The 27,796-nt window shown below is 38.8% G+C and overlaps 1 protein-coding gene across 1 annotated transcript; it reads right to left on the reverse strand.

Moving 5' to 3' along the window:
• Nucleotides 1–7,078: 7,078 nt before the first annotated feature.
• Nucleotides 7,079–27,621, reverse strand: ppp1r14c (protein phosphatase 1, regulatory (inhibitor) subunit 14C). The gene is made up of 4 exons (XM_020917180.2): nucleotides 27,249–27,621; nucleotides 10,532–10,615; nucleotides 10,073–10,105; nucleotides 7,079–8,992 (listed from the first exon to the last, which is right to left on the reverse strand). Exons 1-4 carry the CDS (start codon nucleotides 27,480–27,482, stop codon nucleotides 8,918–8,920), a joined length of 426 nt encoding a protein of 141 aa, XP_020772839.1. The 5' UTR covers nucleotides 27,483–27,621; the 3' UTR covers nucleotides 7,079–8,917.
• Between the last annotated feature and the right edge of the window lie 175 nt (nucleotides 27,622–27,796).

Genomic DNA, 27,796 nt, shown 5'->3' on the forward strand with positions numbered 1-27,796 from the left:
CCACTGTTCATGATGAAAGCCTCTCCAAACTGTCTGTAATTGGTTCCCATGGGAGACTGGACTCTTAAGATTCACCCCGAGTAGAAGCAGTGCCTATAGATTCTCCAATAAGTCTATACAAAGAAAACAAATATGCAAAGCTTGAACACGAGTGAAGGAGGGACGGGTAATGTCTGAGACTTCAAAGAGTGGGAGTCAGACTTTTCTAATTGAGCTTGTTGATTTGTTGCTGATGATTTTAGTAAATGAAGAGTGTGGGTAGGCTCTGGAGACGTCTGCAGGTCAAGTCAAAGACTGATTTTAAGGGCAAGTGCCCTCTTTGGTCCTCTGTGACTCATTTGGATTAAATGTTAAGTGTTTGTGAATGCGTGAGTGGTGGTCAACATCAGGGAAGAGGGCAGAGAGATTAAACAAGCCCGGGTTTACCAAGTAGGATCAGTCATCTAGGGACACAGTGTATACAGAGTTCAGGCATTATTGTCCGTGATGGCAGAGGGGACAGGGCTGTGGACCAAACCAAACACAGTTATGTTTGTAGATGCTGTAATGAAAACTTCCCTTTCACTGCAAGGAAAAATAGTCTGATTCAAGATATATTTTTCACTTTTTATTTATTTATTTATTTATTTTTTTTATCTCAAATGATTATGTTTTGTTTAAATATAGCCTGTTGTCCATCCAGTGAACCAACTGCTACTTCTTTACAATAGAACCAACCCCCACCCACTTCAATATTCTCTTTTTACTTTTAGTGTTGCAACATCAAAATGAAATTCCACTATTGATGTGGGAGATAAATGTGGCATGTCTGTGGGTTTCAAATGTTGAAAAATTAGTACCTTTGCCATGTTTTTTATCTTTTGACATTACACTTATAACAGGAAGGCCATGTAGAGGTTTTCAGTGTTAAATGGTTACCCTTTCCAACAGCTCTGGTATTTATTGGGCCTGCAACATGTGTCCCTTTGTGTTTGGAGTATTTCTTGGCCAATAATCTGCATGCTTGGTTTTAAAAATAGATGGAGTGTAGGTCAGGCCATTTTAATTAATTAATTTGCTAACACAGTATGGTTAATTGTGTTTTTTTTTTCTATAAATCCCTATCCACATTACTTTTCTTTCTCCCACTGTTACTATTTTCATCTTTAAACTCAATTTACAGCAAATATTGGTACAACTAATGTACATCTTATTGAGATCTTTATATGATCTTATACTATTGTAATACATGGTGCTTCTCTAATCGCATTATTTCTGACAGCAATTAAAACCTGCCCTGTACAGTTGTATCTGATGTAGAACATGTAGGAGAATACAGAAGATAATTAGGTTAACGGTGCATATAGACAGCACAATTTCATCTCCACTCCAGATCCATGCTCTGCTGCTTGTAACAACCATCTCAACATGCTCATTTACAGAGCCACAAACATGCATATGAGGTGATGGAGCTGCATTTTTACATCTTACCTATGAATTTCAAAGTCTTTTGTCTATACTAATTAACAGTAATCCAGGTGGTACAAAAATAATCCGCAGTGATGATGGTATAATTGGCAGTCTACACCTTTCCATATGTTTTGTGAGGTATTTCTTAGTTGTTTCCTTTCGTCTCAGACTCCTCATCTGCTTTTGTGTCTGGCCAGCCCCCTCTATCCTTATATTACCTCCTATGCAGCAGACTGAAGCAAAACCAAGTCACTCGCTGGGGCTACTAATATGACAGATGACCTTAGTGTTTTTGACCATAGGGAGATTTATCCTCATTTATTAAACAGTGATATAACAAAGCCTGAAGAATGGCTTTAGGTTTTGTTTAATAGAAGTGCATGGGTTATCTTAGGTTATCTGCTCAAGTCAGTTCAGGTCATTCTGCAGGAAAATGAAAAAATAAAAAATAAAAAAATAAAATAAAGATGCCAGCACAAGCACAGCACAGGATTTTTGCGTTGACTCGAATGGTTGGATTAGGATGGCTTCACATCTGGATGAAATTGTTTGTTAAAAATGTTATCACTGCATGCTTAGGCTCAGTAATTGTAAAGATGCACTATGTAACTGTTCCGTTGGAGGGTCTGCCACTTTTTTGTCGCCATTTTGCCTGGAGTTGCTCACAGTATGACATAAGTTATTTTTGCTGAGGGAGAAAATGTGGTGATGCTATCAGTTACAGGGCGGATCTGTGGAGAGGTGAGTCTGCTAACAAGAAAATGTACATAGAACACCTTAAACCATTCAGCTGTTCAAAGCATTGGCTCAGATCAAGACAGACATACTTTGATTCTATTTTTAATTTTTCTTTTTATAATAGATTGATTTATCCCCTTGTGGCAAAGGCAAATCTTGTGAATTGTTTACTATTGGAAATTAAATGTGTTGACAATTTACCCCGAACATGGATTAGGCATTTTGTTTGTGTAGTCCCAGAGTGTAAATATCTCTTTAATTGTCCTTCTTATTATAATAAACCAGTGACAGATGGCATTAATGTGAATAAACTGCTCCTGCCCCCCCATGGTTAAACAGACGACCTCCCACCAGAAAGTCTCCTCCTGTTATCCAAACACACACGCCCCCAACACACACACACAGACTCACACACCCCCAACACACACAGTCAGGGAGAGAAGGAGCGCTGTTTCTAGGTACAAGAGCCAGCCAATCTGAGCTCACCACTGCACCTCTTAGCCAATCACAGGCAGGAAAACAGGCATGCACAAACACACCAGCAGACATATGGTACTGTGACCCAAGTAAATAGAGCTATTAATTCTAAATCCTCGCAATTAATCCTATGGCATCATATTGTCTCCTGTACACTGTCTAGAGTGGGATTTGCATATGTATTTGTATACATCAACTGTATATAGACCAGTCCTGGGGTCTATATCTCTACACTTCATTATTCAAGATAGTTAAGTAATTTTATATTGTCCATATACTTTAGATACAGCACAATATGCATGCACATTTTATATTTTGCATAGTATTTTTTTTTTATATTTTATAAATCCTCACATAATGGTTCTGTACTTATCCAAAGTTAATATGAAGGAAGAGGTGTCCAGAGTAAAACCTACACAGTGTGGGGAAGAAAAATTGTTACAGAATACTGAATTCAACTGTATTTTGTAATAGGTTCTATTACATGGTTCAGTCGGAATACTTACTTACAATACTTTCACTTTAAATTGCACTGTATTATAGCATATAAAAATATGACACATATGACAGGATTAAAACAGCTATATGTTTAACAGTTTGTTATCACTACTATCACAATTACTATAAATACTCAGTGAAAGAAAAACATGCACACATAAGAGCTGTCTTCTCTAAATTAACTTGGTAATATAATCCAGTTCAAAGCATAAATCGCATGATCAGCAGACCTCAGTGTGTTTCTTTGATTTCAGGAAAGTAACTGTATTCTGAATACCACCAAATGAATGAAATCAATGAAAATACAGTTAATATTCTGAGTGATTTGTGTGTGTGTGTGTTTTTGTTTGTTTTTGGTGGATATATGTAGTTCCTTCACAACACTGGCTTTAGATGTGAAATATTGAAAGATGAGTCAACTGTACTAGAATACCTGCACTCAGTCAATTTAAAAAGACTTTGTGTGCACCCACACTTGTAGTTGTAGTTGTAGTAAACAGCAGAAATATATGTGTCCATAATTACTAGCAGCTTTGGACAGTTTGTTTGATGCTTTATGCACCCACACTCTTAGGTCGAGTTGTAACATTTATGTTGAAGTGCTGAAATATGAATGGACTTGTGGCCAGTGTTGTGAAATTAAAGAGATTTCCCATAATACTGTGCTGACACATATACACATTTTCACATGCAGGCTGTGAAACTAGAGCACATGCCTTAGTGTAATATAGTATTTATAAAGATGAGAAAATGGCTGCTCCCAACGACTCTGCTGCACTTTTGAGAATTAAACATTTAGCGAGTATCTGAAACAGTTAAACTTTGTGGAAATAACTTCATCTGATGTGACTCCATTTGACTTTTTGTCTTTTTAATGCTGCACTTTGCCTGGAATAGTCCACACTGAAGCATTAAACCTATCCATTTTTTTTTTTCAAAATAGCTTGACTAATCATGAATTATTACTGCAAGCAGAGTCTTCTCTTCATAGATCTGACCTGTAACTTGGCCTAGTGGAGGGCGTCTCCATGGATTTGTTTAATGGCATACTGTGGAACATTCCACTAATACCAGTAAAGGTATACTTACAATTAATTTCCTGAAATCCACTGTCCTTAAATACTGTTAAATTCATTTTTTGAAACAAGGAACACACAGACTGTTGCAGATGCACTATTTAGATCAACTAAACATTTTTAATTTACAAGCCTACAGTCTTCTGTATGACTTCATCTACTACTTTTAGATCATGATATGCGGAGAATCCTGCATTATGCCCATGCAGTCACACACAGGCATCCAAAGTGATTCACATTCACCAAATAATTCATGACCAGCTACAATGCCACTAAAAATAAGCCAGTTAAAATGGAGCAATGGTGGGACAACATTTGTTTACATACTATTCAAAATCTATAGATGCTGTTTTGGTGTCCCTAACCCTGTCCATGTAGTGTCTTTTACACTGTTGAACCATAGTGTCCCTGAGTCTCTTAATAGGAGCTGCTGTGTGGCTGGATTGCCTGTCACATGAATGAATGAGCAGGTCATAGCAGCGTGACATATCTCCAGCACTGGCTCCAATGCTTTAGTACAACACAGCAGAGGAGATGGGGGCTCTATCTCCCATCTGAAGGGGACAGGCTGAGGGCTGGTGTCACGCTATCTCTCATCTCCCCTTTACTGCCCTCCTCGTCTCTGCCTGTTTTTATATTCTCTGCATTTGTAAGATGAATCACTTGGAAGAGGGTTTTCCTTGTGGTTGAAATTGGGGCTGGAGAGAAAGCTATCCCTGGGTTTAAAATAAGACTGTTGCCTTAGCTATAAGCAATTTTAAGGGGCCCATATTATGCTATTTTCAGATCTATGTTATAATGAAAAAACATGCCCAGAGTTTTATTTTGCTTCATTCACACATGTTTAACAGACAAACCCTGCATATTTAGGCTTAGTTCTCTCAAACTGAAAACACCCTGTTCCACCTTGTGATGTCATGTGATAATACAGGAACTGCTCTCTGCACCTTCACTAAAATCATTTGGATGATTTCAGCCCTGGAATTGCTGATCTCTACTCAGCTAAAGGCAAAGGGTAGCTAACTTAACTTGAAAACCACCCCTATATGATATCTCAAGGTACAGAGCATTTTGAGCTTTGGGGATGTAGACAGCCAATAATGCAAAGTTACTCAAACATGTATGAATAAAACAAAGCAATAACAACCTAAAAGCACAAAGAATCAATTTAGCATAATATAGGATCTTTTTAAAAACTAAAATATTATATGTTTGCATGGGAAAGCTGAAACCTATGGGTTGGTTTGCACAGGAGAATTGAGAGGGGGATGGTGCGAAGACTCTAGCTATCTTGGTATAGAATGTATATATCATCGTTGTGTTTTGATTTTGTCTTAAATTTCAGTGCGTGTCAATATCCCTGTTTAAGCAGCTCAACAGTGTCTTGGATAGCATGGTGTGGCTTTTGACCAGCTGACCGGAGATGACACATGGTCCGGCTTTAGCATGATCTCTACGGGCACAGGGGGGCTCCCGTCTTTAACCATTCTCCTCACATTCACCTTGCAGTCCCAATTATTCAAGGCAGCGTGCGGAGAGCTCCCTGCCAGCCAGTCAGCTGCCCCAGCTGTGAAAAGTGGGTCACAGAATTTAAAGGCGCACTGCCACAGCTCCCCACAACACGAGCTACAATCCGCAGGGCTGTTTGTGAATGTGTGCTAGTGAATCAGACTTTTATCACGTTCACTCTGGAAAAACAAAGCATCAACTCTCATCTCTCTCTCTTGTCTCTCCTCCTTTAGCTGTCCTATATTCTTCCACATGAACTGATAAACGGACCCCTAGAAATAAAGATATATACTGTTTATCTAAGTGGAGAGGTTGACTTGTACCCTCACGCATCAATGATTCATGAAAGCTTAACTGTGTGGACCATTTCTTTATCAAAGGTGAAAATCGTCTTTACCATCTCTCGAAAATCAATGGAGATTTTCTTCCTAGCAACCATCTTCAGTGGGCTAGTAGGTTAATACATATGGGGCCAGACATGCTGCAGAGGACGGCTACTCATGCGTGCTTTAAGCAATAATGTCATCCAGCCATGAGTGCTTACATGATCAGACAGCGCACAGGACTGTCCTAGTAAACTCCAGCTTCACTTAGAAAACACACTGCAGGGGATGCACCAGTACTGCTTACTACTAGACCACTCGTGCAGAAATGTTGAGGAGCCAAATCAAAACAGCTGGAATCTAGGCTACAACAGAAGGTATTACCCATTTTAAAAGGTAAATTTGTTTATACCACTGCCAAAGCATTGGTCCCACGTTGTACTATTGAATGACAGACCTGAATTTGAAGATGCTCTAGTCATTCCCATCCTGGGGGTCCAGATCTAAATCTGTCCTCAGACATTCTCAAGAGGTCCCCAGGGGTCTTCTATCTCTTCATTTTTGATCATCACTGTTCTTTAACAGAACCTGATAACAATTATATTTTTCCTTATAAGACAATCGCTTTTCAGGTTGGAGAAGGATGTTAGGGACAAATGCACAGGTCCAGTATCACTGTTTTGTAATTTTATGTTACACCTGGTTTAGCCCTAGTCAAGACTTTGAATAGTCCTGGCTTTAGTCTGGTGGTACTCAAAAGCCTAATATTTAAGTTTGACATTACCTGCCATAGTTTGTAGGATCACTAATTAAAAATAAACTATATTCTGAAATATTACATTTTCATTTAAAAATAGAAAATCCCTACTATCTAAACTGATCCTAAGATGATTCACATAGTAGCCTAATATTGACTTGGACTATATCAAAATTATGATTCAAATATTAGCAGTGTTTTGTGTTACCAAAATTTGTAAAATAAAGAATTGTTACACAGACACTAGACACTTTGTTCAACAGTCTTTCTTCATTTTATTATAAGCAAAAACAATCACACACCACATTACATTTTGAAACAATAATGCTTTTTGTGGATGTAACTCAAACCATATCTGCTGAAAAAGGAGCTCATAATATTAAAAGGTATAAAAAGGAAAAGTGTTCATTCTGTGAAAATAAAACATTCTGGGCTAACCAATTACCTTGACGTGCTACTTTAAAAATACATGCAAAGCTTCCTAATATGGACATTTTCAACATTTTCAACATACGCTCCACACAGATACCCCATAAATTATAAAATATCAGCCTATTGCCCCTGAACAGTTTCCTTTACAGTGAAAAGTCTAAAGTACCTCAGACATGATTCTTGGGAGTATCACGGCAGACCAAAATAGCTTCTTCTACATTTACATTTACAAATCAGTGCACAAGCAAATGAGCATGTGCTTTGGTGGGAATATGCAAAAAAAAAAGAACGTTATATTAGCACGCCGCGTACACCCCTTCAATAAAGACACACAAGATCTCTCATGGACACGTTTCTCTGGCAACAGTCGAAAAATCTTAAGAAGCGAAAAACTTGGGAAGAACATCAAAATACAGCACCATTATTAAAAATTTCCTGGATTCTCTTAAAACAAAAAAATCTACAAAGTCATACATGGAAACTAATATAAAAGATCTTTTTTGCTTGGTTATATCTCTACTCAGTGTTTACTCTTGTAGCATGCATGGGTGCGAGTGGCGTGTTAGCTAAACATCATTGCCCTGCTAATGTCTTTGGCAGCAGAGGGTAGAGTTGTGAACCAGAATTTACTAGTTTTAAGTTGGTGCAGCGCTAAGAATAAAGCTACCTTCTATAGTTGGGAATAAGTATTTTACAAGAATTATTATGCAATTTAAATCTATGTAGTAGTACTGAACGCATTTCTGTTTGGCACACTTTCCCTTACAAAGTTGTCTTCTACTTGTTTTAAGGGTGCCGGTGCTTGTGGTTCAATGCAGAGTAAAACATAATTATCCTGAATGTCCTTGAAGGCATCATTTGTATGTAAGCCAGTGTTTGGGCTTTCAAAACCTAAACTACCAAACTGATATGTGTTTGAATGAAGCTGAAAGAAGAGCAACATACAACACCACACAACATGAGAAGTGTAAGGCTGCTAATCATACAGGTTTTGTAGTCTCACGTGGAGAACTGCAACCCCCATCATGCCTTGCAGTAGTACAGTGTTCTAGAATGGGCATTTCAAACTATAACAGCCCATTTCCTAAGGCTCTCACTAACTTGAGCAAGCACTGACAGAGACATGAGAAGGAGGTTGACCTTAGTATATAATAGGATAATAACAAAACTGTCTCAGACCACATTTCAATCACATGAACAATAAATGGCAACATACAGTACAGGATTAAAGTAGTAACAGTAAAACACCTCAGTATAAAATGAAATATTCTCAAGCACTGAATCCGCGTAGTGCCACAGTTATTTTTATACACCCACTTCAGTAATAACAGTTCTTACCACCTCCCTATTGGAGAAGCTCTTTCAGTGTGTTTGAGTTCTGTAGATAGTACAGCGTTGTCTTTAAAAGTTTACATATGGCTCTGAGTCGTGGAGTACGGTGGTATAATCCTGGTTTACTCTAATTGTACCTTTGCAAGCGTACCAGTAAACAGCCAAATCTAACAGTGCAGAGAACTGGATGTCTAGTGCATTGTGCATGGATTTGAATGGGTGTGTTTGCAGGTAGCAGAGTTGCAGTAATGATGTTATGATGACAGTCCATTGAAGTGGGTAAATACAACTGAGATGATGGCTGATGGACAGCTCACGTGGAGCTATTATAGGCCTTTCTTTGTCGGTGCACTGAGTTTCCTCATCCCTCTGATCTTGCACAGCAGCTCCCGGACAAAGTCCTGTAGACACAGAAGAACAAACTTGGACATCACAATCATTAATACAGGTTTAGATACATTATAAACCATATATTGCAGAATTTTAAGGGTAATTTCATTCAGTCCAATAATACATCTTTGGCATTTTCAGTCTAAGCTGGATCCAATTCAGTGCCACAAATAACACTGGACATTTGAGCCAAGAATAGGGCATAGATTGGAAAGCTGATATTCTTATAATGACTAATGACTTCCCCTCTTCAGAGTGTTCAATATTTAAGTAGTATACAAGATAATTATAGTGGTATGACAGGACTATGAATCCCCTTATTTTTCAAGGTAGTAGGCAGAGGTCAATGTAAAGTCATACACACAGTTTATAGCCCTTTTCATTATGTCTATGATGCCACCAGTTGTGACCTAATTACTATCAGCGTTAAACAGCCTCCATCCTCTTCCTGTTCTCACTCCTCCTGCCAACCTCACATATTCCTCTGCATTCTCCTTTATTCAGCTTTTCTTGTCTCATTTTCACTGCTTCCCTTTCTCTCCCACCTTTATCACAAGCTACACCCTGTTCCCTATTTTCACTGCTAATCCTTCGCTGATGCCTTCTTTGTGGGACTGAGCTGAAAATGACATCTGTAGCTCCCTGTAGTGGGATTACGGTCTTTTCTGTGTGAGTGTGGATAAGTGGCAGCAGTAGTAAACTTGCTTGGACAGTCTATTTCCTGTGACCTTGTGTAGCCTAACAGATGGGTGCTCTGGTGGCTCAGGTCAACGTATGCACAACTAATGTGATTGACGGTAATCACAGAAAGGGCTTAACCACTCACTGTTCACCAAACCCAAAAATCCAACTCATTTTTAAGCCCTGTTTCATTCAGACAGAAACTGCGTCATGGCTGCTTCTTTAACCTATTCAGTGTGCATGGTCATCAATAGGACAAATCGAACTACAGTTGTGATCAATAAAGTCCACTAACTCAACCAACTCATATGTAGAATTAATATAGGCCATGTCACTAACTGCATTGTCAAAAGAGGTCGCAAAAGTTATAAATCGTGAGCGCCTAGTTATGTGTTTATCACGTAACTTACCTCTGTTGGTTTATAGCAGTCTATTAATGATTCCTGAAAAGAAAAAAAAAAGATGATTGCAAAATGCTTCTTATTCATCGATTAATTATTAATTATTATTTTTAGATTAAAGGTTATTGCCTTATGAGTAGGCTATAAGGTATTTCTGGTCACGCGTCTTCTGCTCATTGTACCAGTTTTAGTGGTAGTACCATTTGACATTTAAGTAACACTGGTAGTAGTGCTAATAGGCTTGTCACAATAAGAAAATTTTGACATACAACTTAAACTAAATTATGGCACTGACACAATAACCCTGACATTATCCCCCAAAATTATATATATCCACCTCTCTACAGCTTATATAGAGATACACTCTCACGGCTCGAGTAGTGTCAGTTTGACGTACATTTCTTCATTCGAACGACTAAAGTACAGCGGTGGTGACATTGTGTGTTTTGTACAAGGCACAGTGCATACCTGGAGTTTAATGGCTCTTTCATCATCACTGGTCACTTCCAATAAGTCATCAATGTCTATCTCTACCTCTGGCATCTCCTCCTCCTATAAAACACAAATATTCAAAAGGTTAAAAGGGCTGCATTTATTTATTTGTTTTTCCTCAATGAGCATTCAAAATCACTTTACATCAAAGAACCAGTCACTCAGTCAAACAACAATGTGTGTTACGGTCTATGGTTGACACTTATGGCAAGTCAAATATTGCCCTAGGATACAACAGCGGTATTCATTGTGTGGGAGGGAATCAAACCACCCACTTAATGGTTTGTGGGCAAGCACTTTACCCAGTGAACCACTGCTATCCCTAAATAATGACTTTTTCAGAACACAGAAAACATATTATTAAACTATTAATGTTGGGTGATATGGACAAAACCAATATGCAACAGAAACATGCTACATTCAGTATGCTGATTCTTAGTTGAGGTTAGAACAAATCTTTCAAACTTTTAAATATTTCTGACTGACTTTTTTTTTTTTTTTTTTATATACAATAGTAATAACTGACATTTGTTCAATCAAAACAGTATTCTAATTTGTGGACCATCATTGTGTATCTGCATGTACCCTGTATTCAAACTGTGTTCTCTCTTATGGCCACCATGCATTCACATTTGCCTGGGAGGGACTGGTCTGTATGGAAATGTCATTTTGCTGAGGGCTGGGCCTGGGTTTGAGAGGCTCAGCGGTTAGGACTGTTCAGCTCTGCTTCACTTCAAAAGCTCCCGGCTGAGGCTGTGCTTTTTATTTCACCACGAGGCCTGTGAAGAGGAAACATTTAGGGAGGATCAACCCTTTACATCAGCTACCACATTACGCATTTCCAGACTGTCCAGGAAATTAAAACCCACAAAACATTAGACTACAGGGTTGACTAATGAACTGCACAGTGCACACGTTTGCCATACATGGTTCAGGGATTTGAAAGGATTCGTTATCATTCTTAAAATAATAAATGAGTAGATCAACAAAATAAGGGACGTGTGGTCCAGTGCCTCGGACTATAAAAAGTGTTGACCTTTTTGTTCTGATGCAGTCATAACTGTAAAGAAGTGGACCAAGTATGACGTCACCCATAGCGTTCGGCTCCAGTCAAATGAAGCACACAAGGCTAGCAGTTATTGGAGCAAATTTGTTCCATATTAGGTATAGAAATCTATTTAGGGACAAAATAGCAGAATAGAAACATGAGGGTCATGTAGAGTGGATTAATACAAACAATTTAAAACTAAAATGACAAAGCTCACTGCAGCAGTTACAGAAAGAGGGCTGGCATTTTCTCAGTGTAAAGTTAATTGGAACCAGAGTCCATGGAGCTGTAAGTGCCCCCATGAATATTTCCTATTTGGAATGCAGTGGCTAGCAGGTTAGCTATGTCCATTTATATATACCCCATCTATGGATGCAATAGAAGACCTGTGCATTGGATGTGGTCTCTGTGGTCTTGTTTTCCATCATCAAAAGATAACCTGAGTCTTCTATCTGAACTATGCCACTACACTGGTGTAAAATCATTCGTTTCCTCAGATGCTAAGAATAAGCTGGTGTCAGTCTGTGAGGTGGCGAGTGTTTGGGACTTGTGTGTGTCTGAATACCAACGCTAGCTTTGGGCTAACAGAAGCACAGGATGGATGATATGAATTTAGCTGTCAGCGCTTAAACTCAGCGATTGTGAAAGCACATTAGCGTGGGCAGAAGATGTGCACAGGGATATATTAGCCTACAATAAGACTTTTAAAACTAGAGCATTAAGACCATTACTCCCCTCTTACATATTGCATAGAACCATTGTCTTTTTATCATGACATTTCACTACTTTCTTTTGCATTTGAAGCCATTTATGCACTTTCCAGATCACTATCTCTACAGAAAAGATACAAATGTTTCCCATCTGACCCTTTTCTCACAATGTCTAAGTAAGGCAGTCTCTTCAATTTCAAAAGAGAGGATATATAAACCATACTTTAAAGCTATATTACGCAAAATTTACTATTTTAGCCATGTTATATTACCTCCTCAAAAACATACCTAGAGTTGTTTTGTTTCATTGACATGTTTGAGTAACCCTTTATTTTTAGTCCGTCTACATATCCAATGGTTAAAATACTCCAAATGTTCCATATTGTCATGTCATGTTAATAGGTATCGTTTACCTATAATAGACATTGGCAATTCCAGGTCTGAAATCATCCAAATGATCCTAGGGAAGGTGTATGGAGTTTAAAAACACAGACATCACAATAGTGTTTTCTGTTTGAGAGAAGAACTCAGCCTAAATATGCAGGGTTTGAGTGTTAAACATGTATGAATGAAACAAAACTCCAGGTATGTTTCTGATGAGGAAACAACATCATAGCAGAAAACAGACTAATATCAGCCTTTTAAAAAGGTTGTATTGTATCCAAGTTTAGTCTAGTTAGATTCAATAGGTCTTATGATTATACTTTAGATTCTTATGTACAGGCCTTTATTATTTTCATACCTTGACAGTTTCGCCTGCACTCTGCCACCTTCCAAGTCAGATGACAGCGTCAAAATCTGTTTAAATCAGCTGACCAGACACATCACCACATCATCATGTAACACTTCTGGGGAGGGTGGCAGAGTGCAGCCGAAACTGTCAGGAATGAAAATAATAGAGGCTTGTACATAACAATGCTAAGTATAATGTATCCAGGTTTTACGTAGTAAGTCTTTTCTTGTACATGCTTAGCATAGGATGAGACCAAAATATTTACAGTATTCACAAAAGGTTGTTTCCAATTATGTAAGGATCTTGACCTAATTACATCCCTTGATATGAAGTAAACATGTTAAAAGTATATATAATCGATTTCATTGATCACAATTAATTTCTCAATTTGAGAAATCCAATCAGAAAAGAGAAGGAGCTTTTTAATTTGGGTGGCTAGATTTGACAAACAAAACAGACTTGTGTTTCTGTCCTGAACTGCAGCTGATAGCATCCCAGGTTAACTTGATTTATTTTTTTTTTCTCTCCATTAACAGAAACGCATGCTACATTTCATATAATCAGAAAGTAATTATGAAAATCAAACCAACATCACTGCACCAGTTGAAATGTCAACGTGCTAACTCCTTCGCAAACGCCACCTGTGAGGTCATAGAAACAGTGTAGGAAAAACAGAATAGCTCTTAACATGTAAGTAATAGCAGCTTGGTTGAATTGCATTGATCTAAGTGAAGTAAAAGCCTTCCATTCATCAGTCTGTCTGCAGCAGGTCAGGTTGTCAGCAGGCTCTCCATCAGATCTGAGCCACGACTCTGGAGCCAGAGAGTTCAGCAAAGTCAGACGCTCATGCTAACAGCGTGACCATTTAAACATATAGACCCCACACTTTGTTTTCTACCATCAATCTGTTGTAGAAAAAGTAGTGCATAGCTAAGCACTGAGGGAAGCGCTCACATGTAATGACCGCAATGGAAAAACACTTAGCACAGATCAGCTGTTGTTGACCGACCTACACTGCAGTGATTGGTCTGGAGAATAGTCACACCTCTAACCTCAGGGGAAAGCCATGTTCCATTCGACAGCAGTTTAAAAGACACGTGCACAGAGACCGTAAACAAATATATTCAAATCAGGTTATGGTTGACTGGAGTGGGTCTATTGTAGCCCTGGAGAGACAAGAATACCAATATAATGACTTCCATGGTCAATTCAATACGGACCTATATAAAGGTTTAATCAAACATATCAGAAGGCTATATGCTTTTTAAATTTATAATAATTTCATTTCATGGTGAAACATACTCAAAATGCCACCTATAAACAGGGAGATAAACCCCTGAATGAAGGCTACTTTGCTTTTTAATTTTATACTGGCATTTTAGCGCTTCTGTCATTACTACTAATCCAACTCATGAATACATAAAACTGCTTGGCATAAAGTATAGCTGAACTATTGCTAGCAATAATAGTTGCAAATTTCGATGCGTTTTCTGAATGAACTTGTAGAACAGCTAAATCAAAGTCATCATTGATACAGCTTGTGTGTAAGAGTTGGTTTCAATGAACTCTTGAGATATACTGAGCAATAGCCCAGCCCTGTGACTCACAGATCATCTTATTCAGACTTCTTCCAAATACTCAATAAAAAAAAATAAAAAAAAAGATCAACTACCTGTCTCCTGACTCTTGACTCTAAATGACTCACTATTATTTCAACACTTCTTTTCACTAACCAGAACAACCAGAAGCTGAGCGCAGGATTTAACAGCCTCTAATTGCTGTATTGTTATGGTGCAAAATAAAGAAGGCTTTAATTAAAGTGTGGAGGTTTGTAATAATGTGGCAATGGCACACAAGACTTGTTCTGCACAGATTAGTTCATCCACCAGCAAGCTGTCTGTTTAATGCACTAATTAAGTCCTGTATCTTATTGCATGAAATATGAGCAAAAACACATCCTCATTATCACTGATGTTGAATCAAAGCAACAAAGCAAATTTCCAGCTATCATATTTTCTCATGTACCAGTTAGATCAAATTTCACAAGTTTACGGAGTTTTCACATTGAGCTACCATCTCTGAATAATTAAAGGTTCAATGTGTAACTTTTCTGAAGATGGGCTGCAACCTGCACTGCAACCTAATGCTTTGTTTTAATGTCATACAGTGGACAATTTCAATTGATCTGTCTTGCCTGTAGTTGAGTAAATGCATTATTAAATGCGTTATATCTTAAAAAAAAAACAAAAAAAAAAAACACATTTCTTACTGTGAGTGGGGTCACCTCTTCACAAATCTAGTCTGTAATTTGGATTGCCATCTCATGGAGGTTCTTTAGTTTTATGGCCATACTGTGGGCCATTCTAGGCATATCTTCATGGAGACAAGCAGGTGACGGACCCCCCACCAGACAACTTACACAATGCACCTTTAGGGAAACAGTTCTAAACCAAATATTACACTTAACAGCACTGAATACCTAGCATGGGATTTATCCGAGTCATATGCTTTTGTGTTGATGTTTGTTCACACTACGCAGGCTTGACTTAAGGCCTCTGTACCACTATGAGAGCAGCACCAGTTCCAGTTACATGATTATAGGGGAGATTGTTAAGTAAAGCTCTAGTTCTTGGGATCCATAGGCCAAACATAACAAACTACAATTTTAAGTTCTTTGGTGGAACTCATGGGAAATGCTAATATCCATGCACGCAAGAGAAACGGTTGGACGTGGTACAGGTTGTAACTTGTACTAGCAAATACCTTGAAGAAATCCATTGTTCTGTGCAAGGTAAAAGGTGCACTTTGCATCTTTTCTGGTGAGAGGTCCTCCCACTTGTCTCCATGGAGAGGTTATTGTTTTCCTGGAATATTCTGCAGTATGGCATTAAAACTGATCTTGCTTTCATTTAATTATTAATAATAATTTAATTATTAATAATAACAATTTCTATTTCACTGAAAAACACCCCTCCACTTACCTGACCAGTAAGCTGTTGGCACCATCTATTTGTTTGGATAGAGATTGACAAGTTTAATGCAGTCTGTGGAACATTCTAAGGAAAGCAAAAAACTCTATTGAGTAGTTGGTGCACCCTTCACCAACAAATTTACAAAATGCATCTTAAAAGCAGCTGATTAAAGTAGTGCGTTTTGCAGCCAAAAAAATCCACTAAAAAAAGGTCCATAGAAGAGTGCCATGGCAGCTGTCAGGCTGGGCAAAATGGACGCTTCACTGTGACACAGTTGTCATGTATTTTTAGGTCAGGAGTTTGTGTTGGGGACAAAGAGGGGCTGTGACATTGAAATGTGTGTTGAGCGGTGAGAGTGCACCAGACTGAAAGACTGACAATCTTTCTAACAACTACATTATTCGCAGACATTGACAAACCAACCAAATAAGGAAATAAATTATGAATAGCATAAGGAATACAACAGCAAAGTTTTTAATTATGTCTCGAGGGCAAAATGAACTTTATAATGAAAATGCAAAGCAGATGAGGAAAACGATAAAAAAGGTGAGGCGTTCCAAAAAGGAAGTCATGAATAAAATGGAATGTGCATTAAATTACCTCACAGAAAACAAAGCACAAAAGAAATAATGATCAATAGGTGATATAAGGCAACACAATAGCCTTTCAAAGACAAAGGTAATGGTGCAAAACAGATGAAGAAAAAATCTGAAATCTGTATTTAGAATCAATATATGCACCAAAATAAATAAACAAGACAGACGAGCAGAGGAGATAAGTGGGTCACTGATGGTGAGTGTGAGGAAGACTATGCTACACACAAAAAATTACAGCTCAGCTTTCTTCATCTGCAGTGCCATAGAGTGTCACATCAAAGCAGGAAAAAGTAAGAGATGGTACCATGTAAGAAAAGGAATGACTCCAAATGAGGAAGACAAGTGGAAAAAAACTCAAAGCAGGAAGGTGAAGATGTAGGATAGAGCTCTGTGGGATTATGGAGTATCTTGGGTATCTTGACAGTTTGAGAAATAGCAGAATGTCAGACACCATCATGATCAAAAATGGTATTGACTTTCTACATTTTCTACACTTCCTTTTGCTTCTGTCCTGGTGCTGCAGTTGCGGGCCTGGAGAACAGCACGGATGAAGAGACTTGGGGAAAGTTAGCTGCTGCAGCAAAAGCCTGTTCCCACGCTGAATCAGCTGTATTCAGAGGACACAGCGGTGTAGATCACAGGAGCGAAAGTGGGCTTTTCAAGGACGAATTAACAACGTAAAAGGAAGAAAATAATGAAACTGAAACTATGTAGCCTCTAATCTAGTCACAATCCTGTATAATATTTAATAGAATGTCTGCTGGTTGTTGGTGACAGAGAAACAGTGCTAAACCTGGCAGCTGTACAAGAGCGTCTTACACTGAGTTACATAGAAAAGGCAGTATTTTTGTCAAATTATGTGAGTACAAAAGCATTTCTCAAACACGTCTGCTTTATGTCTGTATTGATGCGGGCACAAAAATGTCATTGTTGCTAGCCCAGCACTGAGCTCCATCTACAAAGGGTTATCTGGTCTTCAGGGAACCTTCATGCATGGGTCACCTTTTCTTCCACAATATTCATTTTTCATCTGCCAGGCTCTTTACATCTGACAGGCAAACTAATGGGCTGCAGATACATTCTCCTCTTTTTGCGTCAGGAAATGCATGTTTGGGACGTCACTAAAGCAGCTGAATATAGAATCTATACACTGAACAACACAGGAGTTTCTCTTGTATGATGTTTGTGGACGTCCATCTATGACAAGATTCAGTCCCATTATTCCACTGCAGTCACTGTGCTTGTCTGAAAACTTTGACAGGTTATTCAATGTGCTTTAACATCAAAGAAGGAGGAGATACTGGGAGGATATGAAAGTATAAGTCTCATATATACTGGGGCTACCACCATTTCTCAACAAATGAAGCAACATCGGCATATTTCATGGTCAAATTAACATAAAAAGTAGATTGTATATTTGCTTAGGATCAAAAAGTAATGTTTATTATTTTTAATTGTTTGTGTAAAAAGCAACAGCCACAATGATGAGAGACTCAAGAATTCTCTCAATAATATGAAGTGTAGATCACCCAAGCAGCAGATCATATATACAAGTTTCAATGTCTCATTAACTTTAAACTCCTGGTTTATGTACCATCTGGGACACAGTTTAACACCAAAAAAGAACAGCCCCTCCATTTGTTTGCATTCAAATCCTAGTTTAGAGTCCTTTATTATTAGGTCAGTAGTTCACAATCAGTAATGCTAATCCAGGAGGGCCATTCTTTCCTTAGGCTAATGTATTGACAGCTGAGGTCCATTTGTGCCTCTACTGCCCTCACGTCGAAGCAACGCTTCCAGCCAAACTGCACCAAACATCTATAACAACAAGGTCAGTAGTGGTCTGCCTTTGTCAACACCAACTAGCTTTACTGAATTTAAAAGGGCCCATATACATCCACTATTTTCTGATCTATGTTGTAATGTTTCCTCATCAAAAACAAACATGAAGTTGTGTTTAATTTCATTCACACATGACAACAAACGCTGCATTTTTAGGCTTTGCTATTCTCGCAAACAGAAAACACTGTTCAACCTTGCCATGTTTTAATACGGGAAGTTCTCCACTGTGTTTTAAAACACCATACAGTTTCACTAGAATCATTTGGATAAATTCAGCCATGTCTCTACTGAAGTAAAGGTAAAAGTTAGCTATTAACTTGAAAACTACCCGTTCATGACATCACAAGGCAGACCAGAGCCTTGTGATGGCTTACTCAGACATGTGTGAACGAAACAAAACATAACCGTTTGTGAGAGGCAACAACCCATATAACATGACGTAAAGCTCACAAGAGTCCATTATGTGTCATATAGGACCTTTAACAAGGCTGACCTAAAAAGTAAGTGGAAAATATACTGGTTCAACTTTCATGAACTATTTTTATTACCTGTAAACTGACACCCATAACACACCCAGATGAATGTACAAGTCAAAACAGCTATCTTCTTAGTCATTCCATCTTTCCTACCAGGAGTTGGGTCTTTTTGGCAGCAGCACAAACCCTCGGCCAGTTCTCAAACACAGCTAGTTTATGTGTCGCTCCATAGACAATAAAGCCAGTGATTAGCTGAACAGAGCAATCCAGTGTGAGAGTGTGAAATAACAAGTAAATAGCTTTTCTATTTATGCAGCTGCTGTCTCCCTTTGAAACACTTAACACAGCGGTTAAATGGTGGATTTGAAAACATGAATGATTTACTGAGGAAATATCACACATGGGTCACACATCCACAGTTATAATACAGACTGGACTTGTGGACAGGAGGAAGAGCAACCTATTAAACAGCTCATATATATTTTAAATTTGTGCTCACTACACCAGTTTGGATATTTGACGATTAGTAACACCTGAATGTTTTGTCAGTAAACTAGCAGTTAACAACAATGAAACAATGGCTAGTCGACAGTTACCTTACCAACAGGAAGTGTATTTATCAAAAATGGAAAAAAAGAGAAATATTTATGAGAGTCATCATTACATGTCTTATAAGCCTTATCGCAAAAATGTTTTACTTCCTGGGTTAAGGATCAGCTGGCATCAATATTAACCCAATAAAACATCTGACCCGCTTTTATTAAAAGAACAATAGGTTACTCTGACTTCTAAATTTTTTTGACCCACTTTGGTGACTTTAAATTTGTTTGACACCATTCTGTATTATTCTCCAATCGTTTATCAAAACATTTTGGAAATCCTCTATAACCAGTGGTTTTTAAGTTGGTTGTGAGGGGCTTCTGAAATGTTGTTTGTTGATGTGTATTTTAGTTAAATACAATATTACAAGTTCTATTTTAGTCCTGTGTTATTGATGATTGAAGATTTAGCTTAGTCATCTTTTCTTTGTTTGTTGTTTGTTTTCACTGCTCAGAAATACCTTGAAAAAACATGCAAGCATTCTGTGAGCGGGGTCACCTCTCCACAGATCTGACCTCTAACTTGGCCCTGGTGTGTCACCTGCTTGTCTCTATGGAGATAATTATATTCAGTGCCATACTCTGGAACATTTGAGGCAAAGCAATAAACCTCTCCATGGAATAAGCAGGTAAATGACCCTTTGATAGATACCCTCATCAAATATTACGCAAAATTTACTCTTATGAGCTTTTACCCATGTTATAAATGCCATTACCTAATCAAAAACATGCCCAGAGCTGTACTTTGTTTCATTCACATGTGAGTAATCTTGTATTTCTAAATCTCCAAAGCTCAAAATGTTCTGTTCCACCTTGTAATTTTCAACTTAACCTTTTACATTTTGTTTAGTATAGATTCCAGAGCACAGCCTAAATGTGCAGAGTCTGTGTGTTAAACATGTGTGAATGAAACAAAACAGCTCCAGGTATGTTTTTACTGAGGAAACAACATTATAAATTTTAAAAATGTGTAATATGAGCCCTTTAAGGTTGATTTGTATTTACAGGACTTCACAACTGGCTCAGAGGTGCTCACTAAACTCCTGGCTGTCATCACGTCGGATTTGTTTAGTCATAGATAGCTGCTCGTGCAGGTGCTGTGTGAAATGTGTTACCATGAGCGGACACTCCAGTTCTATTTTGAGAAGGTGAGGTTGTGATTGGCCCATGTCCACTGTACTGAGATTGCACAGCGGTGACCTTCCCCACTGGATCCATAAACTCATTTAAACAATCATTCTGTTGACTAGATAAACGCCCCCATTGGACTGCTGCGTCTTTCATCTATAATTCAATTGTCTGCAGTTATTCGGGCTCAGCTCTGGCCTTTGAAAACACAGTCAAAGTTGTAACAGATTTCAAAATAATGAGGCAATTAGGCATCCTGTCATCAATCAAAGTCAGACATTTTCTATTGAGCGTTTTAGGTAAAAAGCCCATCGGTCAGCTGTCAGGATCTAAAATGGACAACTGAATACAATAATGGCATTTGGCCCAGGTTTAGACCTCAAATTGGCCTTTATCAAGTTAGTTTTGCATTTGTTTGGTTCTGTCCTTAACCCAATTTAGGTCCTGTTTTTGGTTAAGCTCATTTTAGTTGTTTTGAAAAAGGTGCAATGTTCATTAGATGCTTTAAAAACAAGTCCCTCCTCTTTTGAATTATAGGCCTAATACATAATGGTATTTACACCTAAAAGCAATTACGGTAAACCCAAAACGATCATATCCACCACAAATTAGTTTTTCCCCCAGTACTATACTGCAAAAAGTAATATCTAGGCAAGTTCAGATTGCTCAAAGAACATTTAAATTGATTTGAGTAGATTTGACAAGTAAAATGATCTACCAATGGAATTACCAGTAGTCTTTTTTTTTTTTTTCTTGATTTAAGCAAAATGAGATTCTGTTTCTTAAGTGCAAAGTTTTTTTTAATTTTTCTTCCATTTTTCTATTTTATGTACAAAAAGTCTCATTCCATTGGTAGATCATTTTACTTGTCATGTCAAATTTCCACAAATCAAGATTATATTTTCTTAATTCAAGTCATTTTAACGTGTCAGGATTTTAGTTTTTGACGTGTACAGCCTTTATAGACTTCTTACAAAAAAAAAAAAACAAACACACACACACACACACACACACAAAAACACAAAATAATTCAAAACTGCCAGTGTGTGAAAACGTTGGGCCCCACGGCAGTGTATTAGACCAGCATTTGTCTTGCAACCCAAGCTTGATGGAAACTGTCCATGTTGTTGTTGTCCATAGCTGCATTGTACTATTCCTAAACCTATTGAGCGGTGCCTAATGACTAGTCTTGAATTGCACTCCTCCTCCTCCTGCTGCTGCGGCTGTGGTTCTGCCCTGTGAGCTTCACATGACACAGGCTGCTCTGATTCCAGCACAGAAAACACATAAAAGCCGAGCGAAGTGGAGATTATATTGACAAGGTCATGAGAGACAACCATGAAAAGGAATACTGCCGAAGATTCCCGATTAAACAAGCCAAGCCACAAGACGGACTCATAACCAACTGACCTTATTTCTCATACCAGGGCTGCACGATCCTGGAAATAAAAGTAAAGTGCGAGTTTTCTGACAAATATTGCGATTGTGATTGGATTTTAAATGTATTTTTTTTAGATTGATTCTGTTCAGAGTGCACATTGTAAACAACGCCAGTGACATTTAAGAGAAGACCAAAATATGAACTGATAAATACAAGAATCACATGTTTTAGAGGTCTTGATTTGATAATTGTCCCAACTCAAATTGAATTTTCGAATTAATCTCGGTACAAGTGTAGCCCTACTTCAAACCCCCATTACCACGGCCTTTCCTCTTGCTCTACTTTCTTTTAAATATGTGCAGTAATCTTAAAACGTAGCCCACATGCCTAGCCACTCATCTACCCCTGACTGAGACAACCTATATTGGCAGCAGAGCGTTACAATGTCTTCGACCCTAAAAAGCTGAATACAGTATGTTCAATAACACACATCCTAGGACATACAAAGCCAGAGGGCACAGGAGCCGCCAGTATCTTTGCCAGTCTTCCCACACATGAATAAGCACCACTGAGCGCTTGTTTATCGACTATGGGAAACTAGGGCATCTCTCCTCCTAGCGTGCACCCCGACAAAGCAGGACTGCAGTGTGGAGTACATCAACACATTTGAAAATCAATTATGCTTGCGCTGTTATTCCCCAACATAAAAAAAAAAAAGTTAAGCTGCTGGGCTATTTTTTCCTCAACAGTATCTATTGATTTTGCAATAGATTGTGCATTATCGTTATGGTACTGACACAAGCTGGCTTGCTTTTAATCAACTGCCAAAGATCATAATATATAGACTATCTTTCCACAAGTCCTAAACCAAAATAAACTCAAGTCTTATGCTGGCAATAACATAATCCTTGAGCCAATTCCTTGTTGGGAAAAACAGAAGTGTCGACACTATCAAATCTATAATAGAAAGTTAAAACTGAAAAACTGTAAACCAGCACTGTTGTACTTGCGTTTAAAGATGGGATTTGTATGCAGTGACAAAAGTCAGGGCCAGTTTTACCTCAAATGTTCCACAATATGGCATTAAAGTCTTCAGTCGCTCTCAAGATAGTATAGAAGATGGATCATAATAAGAATGAATGTTTTTCAAGATATATTTTGACAATAAAAACACATGTAATTGGATAAATGCAAGATAGACAAGTTTAGGCTTTCACATAACTTATTTGTATGCCATGTGGAAGCTATAACATTTCCATGGAGACAAGCAGGTGGATCCTCCTGAGAAAAGTTGCACGGTGCACCTTTAAGCCAAGAAGAGATTATGGCAGCAACAAACAGTGGAGGTCAGTCACTTCTCAAGCTATGAAAAAAATATGAGAGCACTCCTGCGGTGTACATGTCTATACTATGATCAAAGACTGAAAATCATGAAGTAAAATGTAAAGAGCTGCTTCGTACCCAACCACCCTCCCCCTCCTGCTCCCCTCTCTGTCCTTTGAACAGTCAAATGAACGCAGGCAACATCTCCCAGAGGAACACTGGGGAATCTATCTCTGACACAGCTCACCTTCTGTATCCTAGAGGCATAAATGGAGAGGCTGAGGAGGAAGCAGGGATGATGGACATACAATGGATAAGAAGAAATATAGTCAACTCGAGCTTGTACAGTATTTAAAAAGGTTGTCCTGACACCTAGCTCAGGATCTGGAGATGGGTCACTGGGCGCTGCACTGTGGCATTTTGAGGGAAGGGTCAAATGCATAGGACAAATTTATTTATGGGACAATAAAAGGTATCTATCCATTTATTTATTTTGGATGCCCATTTTGGATGCCCATTACTACTCTAAACACTAAAGAAGATCTATTGACTGTTGTGATAATGAATGCTCAGTGATGCTTTGATCAACAACAGTTTCTTTTCTGAGTCATAGCGAATTATCTGCTTTTGTGTTCAGTTATTCAAGTTTTAGCCCTGATGCCCTTCCTGATGCCACCATGTACTGCTATAGAAGGAAAGTACCATGTGGGTGGATTTCTTTCTCTAATCCATATTTATATACAACAGACTTATCAAATACTTGCTATTTCACTCTAATCCTTATATTGTTACAGTTGGATAGGCAGCATGGTGCCAAGAACACGTCTACATTTCTCTGTTATGCGATATGTTGTCTTGTCCTCTGACTGAAATACATTCAAGTAATGAGATATTATTTATTATTAAGTATTTTCCATGAAACGGATACAGGAGTTGACCTTTAAGACAGACCAAGTGAGGCCATTGAACTGTCACTCATTTCCAAAAACAAATGTAAGGTGTATGTGTTTACAGACTTGGAGGTGTTAGCTGGTGTCACTTCCTGTTTACAGTCACATGACCTGACCCCACACACCTGTTCAAACAGCTCTCCATCTCTCTTCATCTTTTCATTGTCAAATGGAGAATGCATGGATAAAGGGACTTGGTTACACAGTGCCAAAATATTAATGGCTGCTGCCCTTTACAAAGGCTGGATAGCTGCCAGAGAATTTCCAGAAACACAATCTGTCAACACATTTTATTGCTCTGATTATTAACACAGACTACAATAGTGTTATGGTGTTTAAAATGATTAATGGGTATTTTATTGAGTTGTGTTTTTTTTTAGCTAATCAGTTATATGGGAGATTTTTTTACATAAGCTATATTTGCTGCAACCAAGTAAGAAATCTAGAGTTGTACTTGGATACTGAACAATATGCCTAGCATAGCAGTTTGCTCCAGGCAGTAGTGCTTTGTGCGTGCTTAAAGGCAGTTGTAAAAGCAGTGATAGCAGATAAGCCTAGTGCTACTACCTGGAGTTTGTTGGTTTCCATTGTAAAAAAAAGTGAAATAAATAACAATGAAATTCTGCAACAGCTGGAATAACGCAGAAACAGCTAAACTACATCAAAAAGGAGACTGGGGGGCAGAGGTCGAGAGCGTGACCACCTGCTGAAGACCAAAAGACATGAGGTGCTTTGAAATGTAAACCATCCAGACCATTGCTTTTAAAACGCTTGGAGAAAGCACAAGGCAGGGGCAATAAAACCCAAAGAGGCTATGTTTTTGTAATGCCACATGATTGGATTAAGCTATTTAAAGATGACATGAAAAAAATTGCATACTGCTCGCCTTAAAATCATTAGCATTAGTTAGTTGGACTGGGTGATATGACAAAAAATATATAGTACTTGGCTTTCAGTGTTAATGTCCAGAATATAAATAAGGCATACTTTTAATCATTGCCATTTAAAACAAAACAACTAAACAGAAAATAGATAAATTTCTTCCTCAAAATCTCAATCTCTCCAAAACACAAGCTTTTACTGACAGAGAACTGGTTGTGTGTGAACCTGACGGTTAAAAACACCAATCATATCCAACAATTACAAATGTTAATGTTAAAGATTCAAATTTAATCAATCACACTGCCCTTTTAGAGTGCTTGTTTTAGCATGTATTGATTTGAATAAGCCTAAAATACAAACAAAGTATTTCTCATTGACTGAATAGGACACATGAGAACAACACACACTCATTTTGGAGGCGAGGTGAGTGCAGTCATTGAGGCCCTTAGGCAAGTTATGTATTAGTAGTTGGTGACATGCTGATGACCTTTCACTAAGAAGAGCAGAACAGATCAAATTCACACACACCTGGATTTTAAAAGGTCCTATATTAAACAAAATTGTCTCTTATGTGCTTTAAACCATGTTTAAATGTTGTTGCCTCTTCAAAAACATACCTGGAATTGTGTCTTGTTTCATTCACACGTTTGAGTAATCATTTACTATTACTCTGTCTACATCTTCAAAGCTCAAAATGCTCTGTTCCACCATGTGATGTCATGAAGCGGGAGTTTAAGTTAATAACTACCTTTTACCATTTGTCCAGTAGAGATTGCAAATTGTAGTGCTGTAATTATCCAAATGATTCTAGTGAAGGTGCATGGAGTTTAAAAACACATAGGAGCACTTCTTGTATTACCACATGACATCATAAAAGGTGGAACAAAGTGTTTTCTGTTTGAGAGAAGAACTCAGCCTAAATGTAAGGTTTGTGTGTTAAACATGTGTGAAGGAAACAAAACACAACTCCAGGTATGTTTGTGATGAGGAAACAACATTATAACATAGACTAGATCAGAAACAGCATAACATGGGCCTTTTAATACCAATCCCGGGGTAACTGTAATGTTAGCCAACTGGAAATTGAACCAACAATCTCAGTGGCAAAAAATGGTAAAAGGTGTTTGGGATAAAAGCAAAAACTTTACATATCCAAATGGTGCCTGAATATCATCCATCTGTGCAATACTAGTTGTTGATATGAAAGAGAAGCCCCACACATCTTTGGGTACATGTGAGACTGCATTTGGCACTACCATGTTACCCGTGATTGGCTGTGAGCTATGGCAGACCCTCCTGTACGTGCCTCCATACGCATGCCTCACTGCAGCCCCTCTGCTCAGTGGAAGGAGGCCAAATCTACAGAAGGTGATTGGCTGCTGATGGTAGCCGAAGCATCAGCACATCCTTAACCCAGTGCCCTTCTTTCTCCTGCCGCCCCTCCCCCTGCTTGGTCAGGCTGGCTCCTCTGCGGGCATACCGTGACTGTGGCACAGGCAGCCACCAAACATGTTTTTTCCTTGCACCCCTCTCCACAATCGCGATTTGTGCCGTTTCTGTATGGACACAGGCTCCCACATCTGCACCCCTCCCCCTACAAGTGTTCAAGAATGCGACTTGTGAATGTGAAGGTGCAAAATAATTAGGTTGTCAATATAGTCTGGACAGTTGCCACACGTCCTTCCGCTGAGGTGAAAGGGCTTTGAATGGGCTTTGGGGTCATAAATGGACAGATACAGCACAAGGGGGATTGGAGCAGATCAGTGTCAAGGGCGAAGAGTCAAATCACGAGATCATGTTTGAATCATCAGTGTAAAGGGCTACTGGCCACACAAGAAGTCCCCAAGTCGCAGTGTACAATGCGCTGTAAAGTCAGCAAGAAAAGCACAAAGGCACGTTGAAGCGCGTGCCAAATTCACTGCATTTAAAAGCTGTACGCTGGTTCCTGTATAAAGAATTAACGTGACTCTAAGGCGCCACTAGAGCCCCCAATGCACCATAAAACCTGGGTCAATAAAGAACTAATTAGACACAGTGAGCGCTTTACTCTTACCTCACAGTCGTACAACTCGCTGAGCTGTTCGATGATCCACTCCTCCAGCACCAGTCTCTTCCTCAGCTCTTTTCTGTCGTACTTCACCGTCACTTTGCCTTGTTTCTTCTGCACCGGGTCGTCTGTGGTGATGGGCCCCGAGCTCACGCACCCCACGCCGGGCGCAGCCTGGAAGAACACCCGGCTACCTGCGGTGGAGAGCGGGGCGCTGGTCTCGGTGCTTGCGGCCGACATAGTTGTGGACGTAGGGCACCTGCAGTACGTGAAGCGTTATGTGAAAAATGAGTGAGGGTCTGTGAGGTGATGAGAGGAGAGAATGAATGAGGCTGAGCGGCAGACAGGAGAGTGCGACGAGCTTTTAACAGCTGCTATTTAAAGCGCAGCGCAGGAGACAGCCGGGTGGGCGGAGCTACACTGTAAAAATGACCAGTGTCTGTTCAGATCAATTGATGAGCGCTTCACATGGAGCTGCATCACGAGAGGTGAACGTCCACGGTGCGTTTAAGCGAAGGGGAATTCCCACAAGCACTGGACCTGAAAGTTAGTCT

Source organism: Boleophthalmus pectinirostris, unplaced genomic scaffold (genome assembly GCF_026225935.1).
Source record: "Boleophthalmus pectinirostris isolate CB_2022bp ecotype Guang Dong unplaced genomic scaffold, ASM2622593v1 HiC_scaffold_13, whole genome shotgun sequence".
Taxonomy (NCBI): Eukaryota; Metazoa; Chordata; class Actinopteri; order Gobiiformes; family Gobiidae; genus Boleophthalmus; species Boleophthalmus pectinirostris.

Excerpts from the sequence above, each read along its gene's own strand:
- ppp1r14c (XM_020917180.2), bottom strand. The coding sequence starts at position 27,482 with ATGTCGGCCGCAAGCACCGAGACCAGCGCCCCGCTCTCCACCGCAGGT. Across the intron at positions 10,106-10,531 it reads AAAGAGCCATTAAACTCCAG|GAATCATTAATAGACTGCTA; the intron begins GTATGCACTGTG and ends TTTTCTTTTCAG. Across the intron at positions 8,993-10,072 it reads ACTGCTATAAACCAACAGAG|GACTTTGTCCGGGAGCTGCT; the intron begins GTAAGTTACGTG and ends CTGTGTCTACAG.